Source organism: Pantherophis guttatus, chromosome 1 (assembly GCF_059756535.1).
Source record: "Pantherophis guttatus breed Tessera chromosome 1, ASM5975653v1, whole genome shotgun sequence".
In the NCBI taxonomy this organism is placed as follows: Eukaryota; Metazoa; Chordata; class Lepidosauria; order Squamata; family Colubridae; genus Pantherophis; species Pantherophis guttatus.
This window is the reverse complement of record NC_142063.1, coordinates 51,839,566-51,862,451: the sequence shown is the minus strand read 5'-3', so window position 1 is coordinate 51,862,451 and position 22,886 is coordinate 51,839,566. Positions and strand designations below refer to the sequence as shown.

General features: G+C 37.1%; 1 protein-coding gene across 34 annotated transcripts in view; it reads left to right on the top strand.

The window, feature by feature from the left end:
- The window catches only part of NRXN3 (neurexin 3), a 1,299,896-nt gene that overhangs the window by 1,122,326 nt on the left and 154,684 nt on the right, over positions 1-22,886 (top strand). For all 34 annotated transcript variants that reach the window (XR_009621379.2, XR_015728807.1, XR_015728806.1 and 31 more), the window contains one exon: positions 17,261-17,432. Coding sequence is in view for 31 of the 34 variants with exons in the window: in XM_060687369.2 (XP_060543352.2) it covers positions 17,261-17,432 (172 nt within the window). In the remaining 3 variants the exon portion in view is untranslated. The remainder of the gene's footprint in view (positions 1-17,260; positions 17,433-22,886) is intronic.

The window sequence follows — 22,886 nt, the reverse complement described above, 5'->3', positions numbered from 1 at the left end:
TCAATCATCTGATCATTAGCTATGAGTTGAAGATGTAAGCTAATTGCAAATCTTCTAGAAAGATATACTGGATGTTCACATTCCTGTTTTTGGTATATTTCTACCCTCTTCTTTGAATCAGTTGCTGTCTGTCCTTTGGCATCTTTTAGTATATAAATATAGGTTGGGAGTTTGGAGTTGGAAACTTTCCTCTAGACTTTCCTACATTTGTTTCCAACTTCAGTGTCTTTATAAATGTTGGCATAATACTAATTTTTAGTAGTATTTAGTGGGCTTCAGCTTCAGCCGTTTCCCTCTTTCCTGTTTCCTGCTCCTCCTCCTTCCCTCATGCCAGCCGCTCTGTTGCCTATTTCTCCATTGCAGCGCAGCGCAACACCCAGGATCCACTTTGATAGTGGGGGTGGGTTATTTAACAATCAGTTTTCCCTGGGTCAGGTTGGCTGTTGTCGGAGGCTCATCCTGCATGTGGGCAGAGCTGGAGGACGAGGATGGGCCACTCTTCCCATGACAGCCAACCTGCTCCTGGGCGAACCGGTTGTTAAATCATTTGAATCCCACTACTGCTGTGTTTTCTAACAGCTCTCTGAAATTCTTTGTTAAGTTCTTTCCTAAGATCATTGCTTTGCTGGGCTTTCATTTCTCTTCTGCTCTTGGCAATTTCCATGGTTTGTTCTATCATCCCATTTGATTTCTTCTCTCTCTCTCTTTTTAAATCTTTGGAAGCTCTTTCACATTCATCCTTTGCAACCCCTTTGACTTCATTCCACATTTCTTCTTTTAGTATGTTTCATGAACCAATCCATCACATAAAACCATGGTATGGTTCATTTGTTTTGACATAGGTTGTTATGTGAACATAGCACTTGTGTTTTATTAACTTGGGTTTAAGGTTAATGTATTATGCAAATGCAGCCAGTTGTCAAGGTTACCTAAAACATGTCACTGTCCATTCTGCTCAGTTGTTAATTATGTCTGAACAGGAACAAAAAGAAGCTTGGTTTTGATTCGGATAAAATTGCCAATGCGCATTTCATTAAGTATTTTGGAATTATTTATTTTTGTAATAACTTGATTATAATCATAAGCAAAAAAGATAAAAATTAATAAACACTAATATTTAAAGATAGTAATATAATATTTTTTTAAAAAAGTAAAAGAAAAGAAAGAAAAGAACAAAGCCAAAATTGCAGGGTGTGGGGAATGAAAAAAAACAGAAGTATAAAGAAGTGACTTCCTACTTCCTTAAATTGGCTCTAAGGTTCAGTTTGTATTGCTGCTTTATTCCAGCCTTTCTTCTATACAAAACTTCTTCCTGACTTGATACCATTTCTTGGTTGGCAGTGGAGTTCCCCAGACTTATAGTCTTGGTAAGCTTCAATCTGCCTTCTCTAGGGATGGGACCTGAGGTGCTTTGGAATCCGTAACTATCATGATGGCCATGTGCATGTGCCTATCCCAAAACATCCAGAACCCAACACAGGAAAGTGCCCATATACTGGATCTGATGTTCCTGTCGGAGCAGTGGCTATGTGATTTCAATTTGGGTGAACTTTTGATGTTCGCCATTACCATAATCAGAGCATACCCTGATTATGATGGGAATCTTTAGTGTTGCTATCCAATAAAGGGATGCTGGACCCATTAGATCAGTTCAGTCCCAGTGACTAATAGACATGAATTTGGTTCACTTTCTTTTCAAGAAACTTTACTGGACAATTTTCATCCAGTATCTAATCTCCCCTTTTGGGGAAAGATGGTTGAAAAGGTGATTGCGCAGAAGCTTCACCTTGGATGAAGCAGGTTATCCGGATCCCTTTCAGTTGGGATTCAGGCCTGAGTATTAGCATTTTTATATAGTCTCTGGTATGGGTGGAATGAAGATTGTACATCCATCTTTGCTCTACTTGACCTCTCTGAGGCTTGCAAAATACTGTTTATATTTTACATCTTTAAATATTCCAATTTTATAATCCCACCAAAAAATAAAAGTCAACAAGAGAATTGCTTAGAAAAACTCAGACAGGTTGTGGAATAATCATACCTAAGTGTCATTAAGAAATGACTATTGGCTGGTTCTTTCATCCATATTTGACTGTACCCCAGTGGTGGGTTGCTACTGGTTCGCCCAGGATCAGGCGAACCGGTAGAGGCAGCGGGAGGCTTCATCCACCTGCCCGGATGCTTCTGCGTATGCGAGCATGCGTGCATTCACGAGCAAACCGGTAGCAAACTAAATTGAAACCCACTACTGTTGTACCCCCACTGTGAACATAGATGTAAGCCTGTACCTCAACTCACAAGCAAACCTCAAAAGCATTAACTTATGTTTTTGCAATTAACTTATGCGGAGCAGCTGTCCAAAGAACAGGTGGTTATTTTAATGCTCCCCCCCCCCTATCCGGAGGGTGTTTGGCATCCCACATTGGCCCTCTGGGTGCTGATTTCTTCAGGGCGGTGCTGTCTTCACCACCCTGAAGAAAACTAAACCACTGTTAATACTCACTGACAGATCTTTTAGTATTTTTTGATATGTATTTATTTATACTGCTTCGTACATTATTTTCCAAATAATAGTTGCATTTCTTTTCTGCAGCTCCTCTCTTCCTGGATATATAGCTGGGCTTATCTTTGCTTTGACTGCACATTATTGGGGCTGCTGTTTTAGTCCAGTTTATGTTCTTTTCCGAAGCCCTTTTTCAAAAACAAAAGAAAACATTATTTTGGCAACACAAACTAGTTAGATGGTGTATTGAGTTTTTCTAAGATTATTTCATGAGATGATAACCTTTGCACTTCTCAAATAGATTTGTTCAGCATTGTTGCTGAACAACAACAGCTGACTGATATATATATATATTTTATGCATTTCATGGTTCATTTCTCAATTTATGCTAAAGATTGCTACCTCTGGGTTAACATTTGTTAAAGAGAAGAGCTAAGAGGTGTTCCATTTGATTAGGTCATGGCTTTCAATACTTGAAAAATCAGCTGAAGAGGGCTTTCAGTTTCTGGCAGCTGCATGCTTGAGCCTGCTCCTTCATGCTAGACAGTGCTTCATGCCAAGGTGAGCCTGCAGGATCATCTCTAGCCTCTAATCAGGGCTTTCATATAAGCTCTCCAAAAGCCCTCCACAGGCTCCCAAAGAGCCTCCCTCCTGCTTTCCCATTATTCCAGCCATGCTGTCAAAGCCTCTCAGAAAGATTATTTGTTTTCCTCAGAGGTATCTGTAGGTAGTATCATACTCACTAATTTATACACAATGACAGAGTTGGAAAGGACTCTAGTCCAACCTCCTGCTCAAGCAAGAAACACTATACCATTTCAGACAAATGGTTGTCCAATCTCTTCTTAAAAACCTTCAGTGTTGGAGCACCCATAACTTCTGGAGGCAAGCCATCCCCACTGGTTAATTATTCTAACTGTCAAGAAATTTCTCCTTAGTTCTAGGCTGGTTTTCTCCTTGATTAGTTTCCATCCATTGTTTCTTGTCCTGCCTTTAGAGTGCTCTAATAAATAGTGCAAGTTGTGAGATGAGAAGGATCTACAAGGATGTCCCCTGTCCACCACATTATTAGTAACAGTATTAGTACTAGTAAAGGTTCCCCTTGCACATAAGTGCTAGTCGTTCCTGACTCTAGGGGGCAGTGCTCATCTCTATTTCAACGCCAAAGAGCCAGCACTGTCCGAAGACGTCTCTGTGGTCATGTGGCCTGCATGACTAAATGCCAAAGGCGCACAGAACGCTGTTCCCACCAAAGAGGCTCCCTATTTTTCTACTTGCATTTTTTACGTGCTTTCGAACTGCTAGGTTGGCAGAAGCTGGGACAAGTAACAGGAGCTCACCCCGTTATGCAGTACTAGGGATTTCAACTACTGAACTGCCGACCTTTTGATCAACAAGCTCAGCATCTTAGCCACTGAGCCACTGTGTCCTATTAGTACTAGTACTACTCTAATGGAAATTATTCAACGCAGCATACAATTGTATGTAAACATAAATTAAAATGTAAATTAAAAAAAAAACAAGCATAATACCAATTTTGCTATGGACCCTAAAATTTAATAACTAAAGTGCTTTCCACAGTGGATTATTTCTATCCCATTGTAACCTGTGGTGAGTATATTCATGTGCATTCTTTTGTAGAAAATGTTGCTTATTCCATATTCACCTCCCCTTCCCTCTTATTCTTCTCTCTTGTCAGTCTGCATTGATAGGAACTAGCACTGAATGTGATATATTATTATTACTTACCTTGAATGCCAGCAGATAATTCCCCAACTATAAATTATACAATTGGGATGGAGGAGTAAATAGCATTGATGGTTTGAGGGAGATCCCAGTCTCACCTTGGATTATTCCTCTTCCTCCCTGCTTTTCCTCAGAGGTATAATTAATTCTAGGGGGAAAATGTCCAAATACAATTTACCCTGATCAACCACCTATGGATTGCAGTTTCCCCTCTCACTGGTAAGCTTATGCTATTTTAATAGATTCTATTGTCCTCAGTTCTGTAAGAAAGGATTAAAATACAATGTTTGAAGTGTTTCTGCTAAAGAATTTCCATCTTTATGCTAAACCATGAAAATGAAAAGTGACTATTTTTTACATTTTTATACATTGGCATGTACCTATGGACAGTCCCAATTTCCCAAAGCAAATATTTGATTTCTCTGCTCTGGGTGTGGGTTTTACTTGATGTATTCAAACTATTGTATCAGCAACTTGAGTGGAAGATTGAAAAGAAAAGGAAAAAGCAGACCCTATCGAATAGGGGTTTGTTCCTAGTAGGCAGCTCCAAATAACTACACAGTAATAGCAACTGACACAAGGAACTGAAAAGTAGAACTTTATATTGTCTGTATTGCCAATATACATTTCTACTCTCAGCATCAGAAGCTCAATTGACGTAAAGGATCATGAGATGAATTAGATCAACTCTAGTACTTCCCATCTTTAAACATCTTTCACAAAGTTATCTTCTTTGCCCTCTTTATTACCAGTCCAGTTTTCATGCCAGCTTCAGTTGTCTTTCCTATCTTTCATTTGTCTGAAATGGGACTGAATGCTAGTTAAAGCCATTCATCATTTCATACCACTTATCTGATCCATTTTAAATGAGTTCTCCCAGACAACTGTGTAGACAGGACAATTTGACAATTTGCAGCTGGAGGAGGTGGTGATTATGGTGGCTTTAGACTGACAAGGTCAAAAAAGAAAAAGAAATAAAAAACCACTTTGGTATCTCAGATCCTCTTTGAAAAATGTCCAATGTTCTAATAGTCTTTGGTATTAATAGTTTTTAATAGTTCTGGCATGTCTTTATGAATTTGCATTCAAAGACAGCTTTGGCATAAAGCCTGAGATGCTATTTTATCTCTGAAGAAAATATTTTATTTATTGTGAATCATTAATAATAAATTATTATTAAAATAATATTTTAAATATCTTACCTGAGGTTGTTTAAATCATCATAATGTCGTCATCATCATAAGAGCCTTGGTACTACAGGGGTTTAAGGCACCCTGTTATTAAGCTGCTTAAGACCAGCTGCCTGCAATTACTGCAGGGTTCGAATCTCGCCAAGGCTCAAGGTTGACTCAGCCTTCCATCCTTTCTAAGGTAGGTGAAATGAGGACCCAGTTTGTGGGGGCAATAAGCTGACTTTGTATAAATATACAAAAGGATGAAGGCTATTGCTGAGCACATTGTAAGCCGCCCTGAGTCTTCGGAGAAGGGCGGCATATAAATCAAATTTAAAAAAAAAAAAATCATCATCATCATCCTCATCATCATCATCATCCTCATCATCATCATCATCTTCCAGACAGTTCCTCAGGTTTATATCATGAAAGAATATGAAAACAATATAATAAAGTTATCATTTATTAATTTTCATATAATATTAATTTTCATTATTCATATAATGAGCAGCTATGATGGAGGTGTGGTGTTTCAGAAAATCCAGATGATACCCCTTCCAGAGCAGATGGTCTTTATAGGATTACATCTGGGACAAGGAAATGTTTCTTGGCTAACTTCTTCTTTATAGACAAGTAGAATTCAGATTCATAGAATGGAAGATTTGGAAGGATTATTCAGTTCTGCCCCTTACCTTGTAAAGGAATCCATTATTATAGCATCCCCAGCAGATGGTCACCCAACAACTATTTAAACACTTCCAGTGAATGAAGATCCACTATCTCCCAGAGCATTTTCTTCTATTGCTGAATAGCTATTACCATTAGGATTTTTCTTTTACTGATATCCAACAAAAATCTACTTCCTTGTAATTTCCTTGTCCTGCCTTCTGAAACAACTCTAAACAATTTCTGTTCATGACAGCCTTTCAGATATTAGAAGACAGCAATTCCTGTCTCGTCACAATTTTCTCTTCTCTAATCATCTTCAGTTCATCTACCTTATTCTTGATAAATCTTATTTGGTCTGTTTTTTCAATGTCCATCCTAAAATGTGCTTCCAAGAAGGGGATGCAATTTTCTAAGATTTTTTAAAAATATATGTTTAATAATATCTCTACTTGTTTTTTTAAATTTGATCTTTAACTATCAATCATCTTACATTATGGGTAGGAAGGTGGAATACAAACTGAAACAGCAAACAAACAAACAATACTGAATGGATGTAGCAGTTCCTTACCTGTTTTTTTTTTTTTTCCCCTCGCAGGACACTTGAACTTTATCTTAACCGTGTAACTGCTTGAAAACCAAAATATTAAACATAATCCTTTTTATTTTAATAGAAAATAATTTCATAACAATTAGATCAAGTTAACATTACTGTATAAATTATTGATTTCATTTATTTTTTTAATATTCCACTTCTTCATCAGTTTCAGGAAACACTTTACCAATTAAAAAGTCAATAACGTATACATCATAATTGTCATAGTTATCAAGCAAACTGTCAGCAATTAGTCTGCATAGGCATGGCCATCACATTTCTCATACCCTTTCCCCCCGAAAATTAGACCCAACCAAAAAATAAGTCCTAGTATGATTTTTAGGATGCTCGTAATATAAACTCTAACCCCAAAATAAGCACCAGTTAAGATTGTCTGCCAGATGGATACATTTAGTACCGTATTTCTCCCAAAATAAGACCTAACCAGAAAATAAGCCCTAATGCATCTTTGGACCAAAAATTATTATAAGACCTGGTCTTATTTTCGGGGAAACCCAGTAGATTCCCAAGCCAGTCCATACCATCCTTTATGCTGACTAGATTGAAGAATAGGTGTTGAAATACTTAAATCTCTTTCTGAAGCCTGGAAACAAATAACTTTGGATGCAACTCAAAGTCTATTTATGAGAAATTAATTGAAAAACACAAAGAAAATGAAAGGCATTGAAGCAATTAGGCATTACAATAAATCTCACTGTTACAAAAATGAATGTTGAAATCTTTATACCTTTATCTTCTGTTGCTGAGCTAATCATCTTGTGATTTCATCTTGCAATATCTGGAACTCACTTCATATTTGATATTCGTAAGAAATTGTTCAGCTTTTAAAGCCAACTGTGACTGACTGAATGGAAGAAATAGAAGTTTGCTTGAATACAAAGCAAATTCTAGCCTTCGACTCACTGTCTTCTTTGGTGTATAATGGCAGATGTTAGTTCCAAAATAGAGATCCCGTGTAATGGAGGTATTATATTATGGAACTCTTGCTCTGTTGAAATTTTACCAGGCTTTCTTTTTTCTCATTTTTGCTAAATAGTAAAAGTTTTTTTTTAAATCAGCTACTGTAAATAAAGTTTTGCCTTACTTAATTGGGTTTGATAACCAAGAGACAGTAGTGTTACATGCCACGTTCTACTTATAACTGCCCTCCAACTAAGAAGTACTGCATGACATGTCTTGATTTTATATAAATTGAATGGTATCTGACTGACAGAACATAATATTGCTAAATCAAACTTCAGTAGACACTGCATTTGTGCAACTTGGAGATCATTTCTTTTGTAAAAAGAAATGATTGATTTGTTTGGTATGCTGAAATAGTTTGATTATATGCCGTTATAAGACTATATAACTTTTTTCCCTCTGTAAATCAATATCTTCAATCAACCAATTTTTTAAAAAAATCTCAGAACTCTCAGTTTGTCAATATATGTCTCATAATGAATTATGTGTAAGGAAATAATATGCCAGCTGTGGTTGCACTGAGCCATATGGAAACTCTTATGACATCTGTATTTCATCTTATAATACTTTGTGCTATACATTATGTAATTATAGCAATAATTTCATATTTGCTCTGGCCAAATGCTGAAAGTAATTGCAGCTTATTGTGCAGCTTGCTAAAGTGAACATCAGCTGATTCATGTTGTCAAAAATCATTTGACCCTCATTTCTCTTTGTCCTGCAATGTTTCTGCTCACTGGCTAGTGACAAAAAATATCAATTTTTATGAACTATGGGCTGTCTTTTTGTGCAGAATTTCTTCACCACATATTCAAAACTCCTCTCTCTCTCTCTCTCTCTCTCTCTCTCTCTCTCTCTCTCTCTCTCTCTCTCCTCCCCGTTTCTTTCACAAACACACACACACACAGCGAGCAACTCTATAGGCCAAGACAGACTGCTCTGAATAGTCATTAAGGTGCAGACTCACTGCCATTGCAGACATCCAGTAATTGAACTGAGTTTGATCAAGGTGTTTATTAGTTAAAACATTATGTGGTACATTCCCTGGTGCCTGTAATATAGGGCTGTCTCTGTTTTAGGCAATTGCTAGTTCAACTGCTGTCAATTGTCAGGAAATGACAGGTTGGTATTTATGCTTTTTCTAACCATTCTGAGATGGAAAGTACATTTTATAGCTAAGCAAGTTTCTGAAGATTTCATTTGCTTCCTAGATATCTAAGAAAAGTAAACCTGAATAACTGAAAAGTTTGCAAAGATGTTAAAAACTTTAAGACTTTTACTCTTTAAACCAGTACAAGGAACTCAGCAAAGTATGACAGTGGAATTAAAACTTTGGTAAAGGGATAGTCTTGATGTAAACAATTTCCAAGATGAAGCAACCTTGGAAAATCCAGGCATATTAATAAACATTGGAATACAACGAGCATATACAGTACAAATATACTTTATATTCTTTGAAATTATGAAGATCAAATGTAAACAATCTCATAAAATGTAATATCTACAACTCTCAGAAACAACAAAAGTAGTCATATTTTGAGTGGTATAACCATGGCATATAGATAGTAAATTTCAAAACATCCTTAATAATACATCCTTAATAATATTAAATAACTATTCTGCCTGGTTGGTAATGTCTTCTTGCTGCTTTGTATACATGGAAAACACAGAAGAATTACTTATTGCTGAACTATAAAACTAAGGAAATCACACAGCACATCCCATGATAATCTGTGCTCACATTTGTTTTTATTTTAAAGTGAGATGGAGAGAGGGTAGTATTATTTCAACTTTTATATCACAAATGTCCTGCATTTAGAAAACAAGAACTATTCTTTTTTGGTTCTGTAACACTTTAAAACATTCATGTATCTCCTCTGTCCATCTGAAATGGTGCAGTACTACACCATCTGTAGCCAGAATAATTCTGCTGATCATGTGGTGCAGATCTTAGTACATAAAGAAATGACACATCTCTTTGCTATTTTTTAATTTTTTATTATGACTATTAATGGTCATAATAAAAAAAAGGGAAGCTTCAGAGATGTAATAGTGATTCCTGGCTGGAATAGAATTGGAAAATAGTATTTTATTTTTTAAAAAAATCTTTACATAACAACTGTAGCCAGTAATTCGGGCTTCCGGTTGGCACCGCCAGCGTTGGGGACGGTCTTTTTGGATCACCAGCCCCGCAATTCCGTTGGAGCCGTTCTGACAGCGCTAATCAGCTGTCAGACGGCTTAAAAACCTCTCCTTCGGGAGAAGAAGGAGAGGAGAGCCGGTGGGCGAGGGTAGAGCTCCCCGGAAGCCCCTGGAGCAATTCCAGGGGCTTGGAGGGTGAGAGCTCCCCACTCAGCCCACTGAAGCTCCGGATCCGTGGCGACTCCGTTTAAATGGAGCCAGACACCGGCAACCGACTCTGCTGTCAAGAAGAAGATTAACTGATTTCAAAAAGCAGACAGAATGGAAGCAGGAGAACAAGCTTTTGCAAGTATATGCTTAACTCATGGGATACATTGTTTCTACTTGATTTTGCTGAGCTGGAGGTGGAAATGGCGTCTTTGTTGTGGGTGTGAAAGTGAAAGTTGGAAATGAAAGTGCTTGTTAACAGATTTGTGCTCAGAGACTGGATTTAAACTGCTGGGATTTGAGACCTGGGTGTAGAAAAGACTATCTTGCTTGATAAATTACAAATAAATCTGAGAAAGCTATTCAAGAGATTTTATGGCTGTGAAAAGAAAAATTCTTTTAAAATAATATGGCTTCCAAGCAAGGAGTTTCTGAAAGTGGTGGAGGCTCTCTAATGGCGTCAGAAATGACACAGAGAACTGAATCACAGAGCCAGGAGGATTTTTTTAGAGATCTTACAGAATTTATAAAGGAAGCCATGAATAACCAAATTGTAATTATTAATAACCCAACAGCAATCATAGAACAAAAATTTATAGAACCGGTGGAGAATATAAAAGCAACTGAGGATGTTTTTGAAGGAAAGCACAATGACAATGTAGGAGACATTTTGACCAAAACAGAGGAGCTGTAACTGGCTGGCTCTCAAGAATCTTCAAACTTTCTTCCTGCCCTTTTGGAATTAACTGACAGAACTTTTCAAAAACATAATTTGTAGCAGAAAGAAGAAGAAACTGACCAGCCCTATGAGGTTTTGGAGGATAAAGAAGATTTGGCAGAGGCTTTCACACAATTAATTGAAATGCAACAACTGGACTTTTCTTTGCAAACTGATTGAGTTAATTCTTCGTTCTATGATTATATAAGCAAGAAGAGTCAATATGGGGGCTCTAAATCAGAGGAAATGGTTCCAAGAAAGGGACAAGTTTTAAAGATACATCAACCCCCAGTTAAAATTCAAAACCTTCTCAAAATAAAAGTAGGAGGGAGGAAGAAAGACTGGAAAAAATACAGAAAGAAAGGAAGAATGGAAGATTAACTTTCTCTGGTCTAACTATTGATGTATTAATGATTAATTATAATGATTAAGTAAATGAATTAAGAGTTCAATTAATGATTAATTAAGGTTTAATTATTGTTGTATTAAGATTTTTAAAAATATTTGAATTTTGAGAACAAAAGTAGGAGGAAGAATAACATGATTAAGTAAATGAACTAAGAATATCTTACAGATGTATTACAAGATTTTTAGGCTTTGAATGATCTATTAGTGTTTGTTAATGGTTTTTAAAAAACTCTTAGGGCTAAAGGATTATATGTTATTCTGAGTTTAAAGGGAGGTTGATGAATAATCTGTAGAAGGGGAGTTAAGGGAGTCTAGGGAGTTTTAATGTCTTGCATTAACTTATGTTTGTATGTTTGGTAAAATTTATACCCTGTTTTTCTTCTGGGAAATCGGGGGAGGGGGAGGGAAGGGGGGGTTGAAGGTTGGGTTAACAAATGTTTAAATAGATAAGTGAAAATGTTATTTGTTTGAATTTAAAAAATAATAAAACCTTTTTGTTTAAAAAAAAACAAAACAATTGTAGCCAGTAATTCTTATGGTATACTGTATTTATGAAGACCAATGTATCATCTTCCTTGGTAGGTGATTGGCCACTAAATAGTAACAGAAATTGTTTTCATGCCTAGAATAAAAAGAATCAAGCTGTTCTACTAGATTCAATGCCTGTAACTAAGTTAAGGGAATCTAAGCAAAGAATTTTACTGATATTGTGGAGCCAAAACAAAAGTTAAATGTGGAGTTTACCATTTTATACTCAGTTTTAAATAATAAAGATACCAGAAATTCATTATTTCCGTAACAATGCTGAGCAATTGATGAAATACAGGTAGTCCTCAATTTATGACTGGAATTGAGTCCAGAATTATGGTTGTAAGTCATTGTGTTCATAAATTGAGGCACTGCATGACCGGATTCAAAATTGGTTTTTATAATGGATACTTAACACAGCGGTTGTTAAGTGAATGCTGCAGTGGTTAAGCAAATCCATTTTCCCCAATGGGCACTGTTTTGCCAGAAGCTGGAAGTAAACACCAGAAACAACAAAAAATTATGAAGTTATGAACACATGACTAGAGGGCACTGCAAGCAGCTATAAAGATGATTCAGTTGCCAAGCACTCAAAATGCAATCACATGACCATGGGTGTAAGGACCTGCCTCAGCTAGTCCCTCAGGAAAGCAAGATTCTTCAATCAAATAAGTTGAATCAAAAGAACCTTTGCTAAGAGAAAGTGATTGGAGGAAAGCAAGGCAAAATCTGAAAAACCCCTCGCAAAGCACACAACATCCCAAAGCACAACTTCCCAAAAACCAATCCCCGACCAGTCCACCAGCAGCCAATGTGATGCCGCAAGGTTGCTATGGAAACTTGGAGGAGCTAGGCAGATAACAGTTCACCCTCAGGGCACGACAGCCTTGAACTCAGGCTGGAATTGTCTGGGAGTGACTTTGCTTCATCTCTGAAGACATTCCCCCTCCCTAATCCCTGAGCAATTACAGCAAAAGCAAGCAAAAATGCCAGCAATCCTCCCTCTCCCCTTCCAACAGAATGGCAGGATCCAATGGTGGACCTGACAATGGGTGTTTGTGCAACTGTTCATCTTCAAAAATGAATCACAAGCATCTCTGGGAAAGTCCATCATAACTTTAAATGGTCATTAAGCGATCGGTCATGTATCACAGATTGCCTTTATATAGTAAAGGAAAATATGCTATCATCTATGGTTCTTTCTTACTGCTTATTGTATACAGGACTCCACAGTGTTAGAAATGAACAACATCTTATCTTATCTTATCTTATCTTATCTTATCTTATCTTATCTTATCTTATCTTATCTCTTACCTTACCTTACCTTACCTTACCTTACCTTACCTTACCTTACCTTATCTTATTTTTCATATCCTACCTTGAAATATATTTTGACCAGCCTGTCTTGATAAAGGTCCATCAGGAATGAAGGAAATGCAACAGCGACAGAAATATTCTCCACATGGAGACCATTTTTATAAACTTGAAAGAAAGAATGAATTGACGTATATTTTTTTAGAAGTCTTACTGTTACATGAACATTGTCACCCAAACTTAACAGATAGCAGATACCTAGTTTCATCAAATAAGGTGTTAGAGTTTTTTAAGCACTACAGCTGTTTTTATAATTCATGGATCCATTAAGAATTCATGCTGAGGAACCAATTGTGCCTTTTGTGTATATGTGTGTGCGTGTATATATGTGAGAGAGATTATGACTAATAAAGTAGAACTGAAGTAAGACTAATAAAACATGTATGCAGGTGGGAATGAAATAAATTCTTAACAAGTCCTCTTTGTTTAATTTGATATTCCAGAGATTTAATTTATCTTAATTATGGGATTCATCTGTCATCTTAGTTGGACTCTAGGCAATGTATATGTAGATTTAAGTTTTAATAAAAGCAGTAATACAAAATAACAATAATCAGTAATAAAAATATTCTGGTTCAGTTGTACAGATGGAAATGGCCTGACCTATGCAATCTTTCCAGGAGAAATAGCATAGGGTTCCCCACTTTCTGGAAGTGATGGAGGAGATGGCCTGGAAGAACTGTTTCATTGAAATAGCCGCCTGGTTATAAAAGGCAGTGAGGGACCCAATTAGATTGGGTCCCTCACTGTCTTTTACAGTTTAAATCAGATTTCATAGATTATTTGGGGAATGATGTTGTTTATTTTTATTCTTTTATTTTAAAAATTTTCTCATGGATGTTTTAATTGTATATGTATATATATGTGAACTAGAGGGATGCGGTGGCTTGGTGGCTAAGACACTGAGCTTGTCTGTTGAAAGGTCGGCAGTTCAACGATTTGAATCCCTAGTGCTGCATAATGGGATAAGCTCCTGTTATTTGTCCCAGCTTCTGCCAATCTAGCAGTTCGAAAGCACGTAAAAAATGCAAGTAGAAAAATAAGGACCACCTTTGCTGGGAAGGTAACAGCGTTCCGTGCGCCTTTGGCGTTTAGTCATGCCGGCCACGTGACCACGGAGATGTCTTCAGACAGCGCTGGCTCTTCAGCTTTGAAACGGAGATGAGCACCGCCCCCTAGAGTCAGGAACGACTAGCATATATGTGCGAGGGGAACCTTTACCTTTACCTTTATATATGTGAACTATTGAGAGTCCTTAACTCAACTGCAGCAATATATAATGATGGTCTTCTTCTATCTCTTTCCCTTTAGCTCTCCATCAGCCTTCTTCTAGTCAGCCAATTGTGCCCTATAGTAATGGTCAATTGCATCTGATGTATCCAACCCCACTTATATATAACCCCCCCCCCAGCTGTATTCATACCACAACCACACATCCCAGTTGCACCTTCTAGTAATAAAATAATCAGTCCTCAGGTCCCTTTCACTATTTAGGCCAGGAACAGGAGAGAGTCTCATTCCATGAGGGATACTTCTCAATTCTCTGACTCCTGTTCTAAGAACAGATAATTTAATCCTTATAATCTTATCGTATGATTGCTTGATTTATACTTGTAGTCTTCTTCTGCCACCATCATCACATATTTTCACACAGTCCCAAGATGAGGTTTGAATTCACTCTCCGTTGTTCATATCTCTATGGTCAGTTTTACTTGGCTCTTATCCAGCCAGCCTAATTATCCTAGTCCTGGCCTGATGTGACTTTTGATTCCTCTGACCTGTTTTTATCTTCCCTTCTTCTATATTTTATCTACCTTTGTTTGTTCTCTCTTTCACACACACATTTTTTTTCTCTTTCATTTTCTCCTCTTTTCAGTCTTTTCTTTCCATGGCTCAATTGACATCATGGTCACCTACTTCCACGCCATCCTCTTTTCCATTCCATGATGGGCCATCCAAAGGAAACCCAAATAATGTTCTCAGCAAACTTCAATAGAAGTTATTGAACAAATATCAAAAAGGTTATATAATAAGAGCCTTGGTAGTACAGTGGTCTAAGGCACCCTGTTATTAAGCTGGTTATTAAGACCAGCTGCCTGCAATTACTGCAGGTTCAAATCTCGCCAAGGCTCAAGGTTGACTCAGCCTTCCATCCTTTCTAAGGTAGGTAAATTGAGGACCCAGTTGTGGGGGCAATAAGCTGACTTTGCATAAATATACAAAAGAATGAAGGCTATTGCTTAGCGCATTGTAAAGCCGCCCTGAGTCTCCGGAGAAGAGCGGCATATAAATCTAAAAAATAAAAAAAAAATAAAAAAAATAATGAAATGTATTTTCCCCATCTAATGTCAATCCCCAGAAAAATATGCGTATTCCATTGGTATGTTTATTCCTGTCCTTTCACATAATTAGAAATATATTAGAATCAGTCCGTATAATGGGATCACAGGATCCCATCTGATTGTCTTTTATCTGATCACTTTTAAGTGAAAAGGCCAGGAATAATCCAGGATTGCTTCATATAGAACCATGTTATGTGTTACTATTCAACTATACTCATGTGAAGTGTTTGGTTAATAAATTCATTTTTTCCTGATCCATTTGCATGGTAATATTACTGTAATATGACTCTAAAGCAGTGTTTCTCAACCTTGGAAGCTTGAAGATGGGTGGACTGGCTGGGGGATTCTGGGAGTTGAAGTCCACCCATCTTCAAGCTTCCAGTGTTGAGAAACATTGTTCTAAAGTGACGATGCAATTTTATCAGAATGCTAATTGGACACCAGCAGGACAGATGGATTCAATCCTAGGAAACTGGCATCTCCTATGTGCTTTATCTTATGCATTCCATTTTTACCTTATGTGTTCAGTTTTCTTTTATTGGCCACATATAAGTCATTCTGGCTGTAAAATTGGCTTTTGTAATATTGCTCTTCAAAGTGCAATTTTTGTTCAGGCTTTGAAGTAACTGTATGGAATAAAAAGTGCAGATGGGATCAATATTGCCTTGTTTAAGATGAGAAGCAGATGCTCATTTTCATGTTAAATGTTATATCGTTATGATTTCTGATGCCGGTCTTGAGTAAAATAAGATTTTAAAAGAATTAGAGAAATAAATGAGTCTAGGGTACACTGGATGTAGATTATATTTATTTATTTATTTAGCATATAGTTTTGGTACATGAAAACCAGAAGTCTACAATGTTATTACAGAGTAGTAGTTTGGCTGCCTAAGAATGCTAGTTCATTCAGTACACACTCACACCCTATCTAGGGAACTCTCTCTCTCTGTGTGTGTGTGTGTGTGTGTGTACTAACTCCATACTCAGGGCAGCTAACAAAGTTCTGTGGGAATGTTAGTGTCATCTGGGGTTTTTCCCCCACCAGTTTTTGCCTCACATTTGGCCGGTCCAGTGCCAGTTGGATTTTTGTTTCTGCCATTAATCCCACTGGAGTGGTACCTACTTATTTATTTACATGCTTTCAAACTGCTAGGTTGGCAGAAGCTGAGGCGAGTAATGGGAACTCACTGGCAGCCCTGGAGGCCATCTTTCCTTTTGGATCTTTAGGGCTGCCACACTTAGTGCTGTGGGAAAGTGGGAAGGGGGTTTGTATGGAGTTGCTAGAGTTATTTAGCCATAACAACATTCTTTTCTCTGAGAGTCAAGGACATTCAGCCTGCCCCTGGAGTGGCGTGACGGGGAGGCATCTCCAGTTGGGACAGTGGATTGATTGGACCATGTGATGGACATGTGGGTGCAGGGGAAGGGACTTTGACTTTCTTTTGGGTGGGGAAAACCCAGGAGCTTTCAGATTTGGGTTTTTCCCAGATGTGCCAATATGACATCTCTAATAAACTGGATCTTTGAGAAATTGATTGCCTCGGATTCTTACTTGGTTGGGGGGTTGGAACCCTGACAGCCACTCCGTCATTCAATGGTCTCGAATGGTAGACTGCAGAAAGCCAACCTTCTCTGGCCAACAAATCCAGCATCTTTAAGACACTCAGCTACCACACCTCACTTGATTTAGATATTATTTTGTCATGCTTTATATCAAGTTTTATATCACATGACTTACAAAGGCAAATATGTCCTGCGTACTCATTGTGTGTACATTCATCTTATTACTTTGAGTGAAACATGTCCATCTTTCAACCGTTCTTCCTGTGACTTTGCTTCCAGAATTTACCCACAACTCTTTTCTTTCCTTCACAGGAACAAGGCAAAATTGGTGTAGTCTTCAATATTGGCACAGTAGATATCTCTATCAAAGAAGAGAGCACTCCTGTGAATGATGGCAAATACCATGTTGTGCGTTTTACCCGAAACGGTGGTAATGCAACACTTCAGGTAGATGGATGGCCAGTAAATGAACATTACCCTTCAGGTAAATCTCTAAATAAAGATGTCTTTCTCCTTTTAAAAATTATTACCCTTAGATCCTGAAGTAGGAGCTGTAAAATATATTTGGTGAAGAAATCATTCTATAACTCATCTTGCAAGAATGAAGAGCTGACTTAGATATCTTTTAATTTTTTTTTAGAAAATGTTGAAGTTATTAGATCATATTCATCATGCTGATCAATAATATATTTTCTGTAATGTCAATTGTTAGAGAACAAGAATGGCACAAATATTGGATGCAGGTAATGAAGAAGAAATCACATGCACCTTTGAATATAATCTGATTCTGCAGAGAATGAAAAAAAAATGCAACCTATAATCTACATGTGTTAGAATATTCCTGTAGATTATTGGGTGATCTAAAAAAAACAACAGTATAATGCACATTGCTGCAAACTACTTGTCAAAATTATTTGGCATTATTAAAATTGCTACCTGTGGCTTTTCTTAGTCGTTAATAATGGCATATAACTGAAGAAGAATTAAGCTCATTTACTGTAATACAAAGCAAAAACGATCATGAGTATATATAGAATCACAAATATTTATATTGGTTTTTGTGTGTTTCCTTACTTCTTCAAATAGTTTCTATCCGATGCTTTGACAAAAACTGTTTGAAGCAGTAAGGAATGTACAGAAATTTATATTTACTGTAAGTGTAACAAATGTAGCTTTATGTTTGTTTTTATTTTGAAAACTCTGTAAGTCTGATACAGTATGTAATATCACTAGATGGATGCAATTAGACAGCAATTGATCAACTAAGATATCATTTTATTTTTTCAGTTGTTTGAAAAATACCTTAAGTCTTAAGGTGCTTCTAATTAAAGCATAGCAATGAAAAAACAGTTAAAATTATCTTACCCACTCCAAGTGACGAAGATATATGTTGGGCAGCCTATCTAAATTTATTTAAAATAGAAAACAATAAGATAACTAAAAGTTATTACAAAAATAATCCAATTTATGGGATGTCAATCTATGCTATTTTAGACACTTTCTTCAAATTTAACAAAGATGATCTAGGAACTGTGCTGTGGATGTGATATGTCCTTTCATTGGAAAGTGGAAGAATAAAAATCAGAATGCATTCTAAGAGGTTGCACTAAGAATGAATTCAGTATTCCTTCTAACCTTTGAAATGTTCCATTTTCCTTAATCCATCATTGATACATATTTCTATTATTGTGTATATGTATGCCAAAGGGCATTTTGGGATATTAAGCTGGGCTTTGCAAATTTGGAAAAAGGACAGAGAACAAGATTATGTTAATAGACATTGATAAAGTAGCTTGCAGACAATCAATATGCTATGTTGTTTCTACTTTCATAGCAAAATTGCATTGAACATTTATGGTCTTTTGGTCGGCAACAGGTAGGGAATCATTTCAGAATAGTGGCTTCAGTTGAACTCAGTTGAAATAATTCAAGGTGGGTCCTGAATTTGACAAACCTACTTCTTGATAAGCTTAAAAATGTGGGATAAGCAACATCATCACCAGATGTATTTGTTAGTCGCTGACAAATCACACTCAACATGTAGTCCTTAATGGAACTACATCTACATGGAGGGAAGTAAGCAGTGAGTTACCACTGTATATAAGGATAAGTGCTATTGCTATTAGCCAACCACAGTGTGTCAGGCCTGGAAGCCATCTTTTGCACTGGATCTTCAAGCCTGCCACATTTACTACTGTGGGAAACACAGTGGTTTCCCACTGTCGGAATTGCAGTGGTTTTCAATGCATTGGGTCCCATACCCCCCAAAAAATTGTATGGCACATAGAAATTCTTCATGTTAACAACATTTCCAGCTGTCAATTGCAAAAAGCCACATCTGAATATCTGAATATGAATCACGACAATACATTATGACATCCTGGATTCTTGGGAAAAACTCAGTGTTTATGAAGGCCAATACCAATAGCAAACTGGCAGCTGTGAGTTCACGTGTTGTGATCAGTTCATTAGTAATAGTAACAATAATTTAATAATAACCTGGGCTGTCCATGTTGTTCAATATAAAGCGGGAAAAGTTGACTGGATCCAGATGGAACTTGGTAACTTGGATTGAAATAAAACTAATGACAATGCACCCTACTTTGTACCCAAAAAGTGATATTGATCATCTATATTTTACCAATAACTGAAGGGGTTAGAGAATTTCTACAGGTGACACAAACTGTGGACAAAGAAAAATATGGCCTGAGTGACTACATTAAGAAAATCCAAGAACTCTTTCTGAAGGAAGGAAGTCAAAGAAATCTCTTGAAAACAACAAAGGTGGAAGTTGAATACAGAAAAGAATACAGAAAAGAAACAATTGGAAACTGAATTGTTAATTGAAGAGTAGAGAGGAAAAAGCTGACTTAAAACCCATATGGAGTTGGTTAAGATCAGGAATGTTAAAGCTTTATTTTAGTTGACTCCAAAGCAAAATTTTCCCTTAATTGCATGAAGGTGAAAATTCAACATCTGGAAAGCAACAGCAAATGTCACCTTTGTACTGAAAAGAATGAAACAATTGACCATTTCATCAGTGACTGCAGCAATTTCACAAACTGATTACAGGCATCACCATGACCAAGTTGCCAAAATTATTCATTGGAAACTTTGCCAGATGTTTTGGATTTGAATGTGGTAAAAACTTCTGGGGCCATCAAGTTGACAAGGTTTTGCAAACGAGAAGATAAGATCTTATGGGACTTTAAGATCCAAACAGACAGCCATCTTGTTTATAACATGCCTGATCTAAAGGATCAAAGTCTGGTTCATTGATGTTGCTATCCTCAGTGATGCTAGGAAAACAACTGAGAAAAAAAACCATATTATATTACATCAATTAAATATAGGAAATCTGGTAGCCTTTGAGATGCTATTGGATTACAACTCTGATATCATGTTTGTTGCTGCTGGTTTGTGTCCCAAAACATTTGAAGGACTACATAGTCTCTAACATGGCCATCAGGTCAAATAAAGATGAACCCAGTTACCATATTTTTCGGAGTATAAGACGCACCTTCCCCCCCCCCAAAAGAGGGTGAAAATTTAGGTGTGTCTTATACCCCGAATGTAGCCCCGCCCACCCACTGGCCCCCCCTTTGGCCTCTGCCTCACAGCAGTTACCTCCTTGCAAGCAAACAGCAAGAAAAAACATCTCCTTTTAGCTTCAGCACAGCCTAATTAGCACAAGTTGATTGGATGGCCTCCTGACTCTCAGCTGATTTGCTCTCAGCTGTTTTGTGCAGGGCTCTGCTGCTTGCTGCAAAGAGGTAAATTGCTGGAGCAGATTTTTTTTTCCTTGTGCTAATCAAGCTATGCTGAGAACGAAAATGAAAGTAAAGCAGGCTATTTGCTGTTTGCTGCAATGAGGCAAAATTGCTCAGAGGCAGAGGCAGATTTCTTTTTCTTCTTTTCCTCACCAAAAAAGACAGGTGTGTTTTATATTCCAGTGCATCTTATACTCCGAAAAATATGGTACATGTTACAGAGGAGACATCTCACTGCTACTCTGCAGGAAAGTGTCTTCCAGAAGCTAATTTTGAAGATTACTTAGATCAAGCACATAAGCAGAATCCATTACAGAGTTGTCAAAAGGGAACTTTACAGCATAATCTAATGCAAACGTATCCAGGTACAAATTCTACAGCATAAGTCTGCTTTGTTTGCTAGCAAATTTGGTTCAGGATGGTAGCCTTAAGTACTATGGATGCATAATCTCGCACATTTTTTTCAAACAGTATAACTTGAAAGGTTAAGAGATACATTAACCTTGTTAAAGATGCTGCTTTGTGTTTTCAGGGTAAAAAATGTATGGGGTATAATTATAAAGTTCATAAAATATTGTTGTTCTAGGATTGATAGTTTTCATTCCCCAGAGAAAGTAGGGACAAACACTTAAGTATTGACTCTCTTCAGCTCTGAAATGAGTATAAATGCTTCTAAAAATCAAGCACCTAAGATTTATAGAGTTTGTACTACAATAAATTCTAGTTTCCTTCAGATGTCTTCTTTCTTGTCTTTCTATTGTTAACCTCACACCTTCCTCTTTTATCTCCTTCCTCAAAAGGCTTAAATTTTAAATTTTACAATGTAAGTCCATTTCTTGTATCATTTTCCCACTTGGGAGTGCAATGGGCAGGTTGCTTCTTTTCTTCACAGCTTCCTTTTTACTTTTATTTAGCATGTTATCTGCTAGTGTTCTCCATTCATCCCGATCCACCACTCCCCCCACTCCATTTCACAGGGAGGAGATAAATAGCCCTATATCTTACAAGCTAAATACAATTACTGCTATCAAAACCAGAGCCTTTCTCTCCTTGTAAATGTCTCTTGCAAGCTGATAAGCTGTTCAAGACAACCATGGGCCTCTGCTTAATCCTGAGATTAAACATAGCCACCCAGAAGACATCAAAAGATAATATTTAAAGGGGAGAATTGAAAGAAAAAGAGAGATTCTCAACTAAGATATGAAGAAAGGACATGCACACAACTCAAGGTTATTTGTAAAAGAACTAATCAAAATACAAAGAGCTTGCAATTAGGGTGGAATATTATATTTTATAACATTCAAATTGACATAGATACAAAAGATGAAATTTACTAGGAAAACCTTCGGGATTAAAAAAAAAAAAGAATGGGAGAAGAAGAGATGATCATAGAGGTTTGTTTGGCAGCAATTGAGGAAGCCAGATCTATGAAACATGATGAAAGACTCCACAACTTGACTAACAACTGCTTTAGGGGACAGTAGGTGCACTCTTCATGTGTTCCTTACTCATCATTGAAAGACAATTCAAAGTATGCTATACAATGTGTTTTGGCATTGAAATCTCACCTTTTGATGAGATACTATATCTCATGAAAAGTATCACTAGTTTTGAAATAAAAGTCTACTTCTATCCCAGCCAACCTTTGAATGAAGGCTATGAAAGGAAATCATTTGATTCTTTACCTTTATTCTTTAGCAAGATATCTTAATTATATGCTGTACCATGATATACTTTTGAGATCCACTACAGTGCATCAACCAAAAAACTAATTTCTCAAATCAATATGATCAAGCTTTGTTTCTTAGCTGGAGATACAGATATGAAGTCATCTGTAATTGCTATCAGAGATTCTGTTTTGAAAGCAAAACTTCATATATGGATATAGATCCTGCCCTCATGTTGACCAATGGCTGCCTGTGGACATTTCTCTCTAGAATAGGGGTGTCAAACTCACATTGTCACAGCGACATCACGTGACGTTTCATGACTCCCCCCCCTTTGCTAAACCGGGCATGGGCAGCACACGATGCATCCGGCCCATGGGCTGTGAGTTTGACATCCCTGCTCTAGAAGTACATAAAGCACACACTGTAATTCTTCCTGTTACAACATTACTAGGGTGCAGAAGTGAAAATCACAGCCTCACTCTTGTGGAGTAAAGAGTA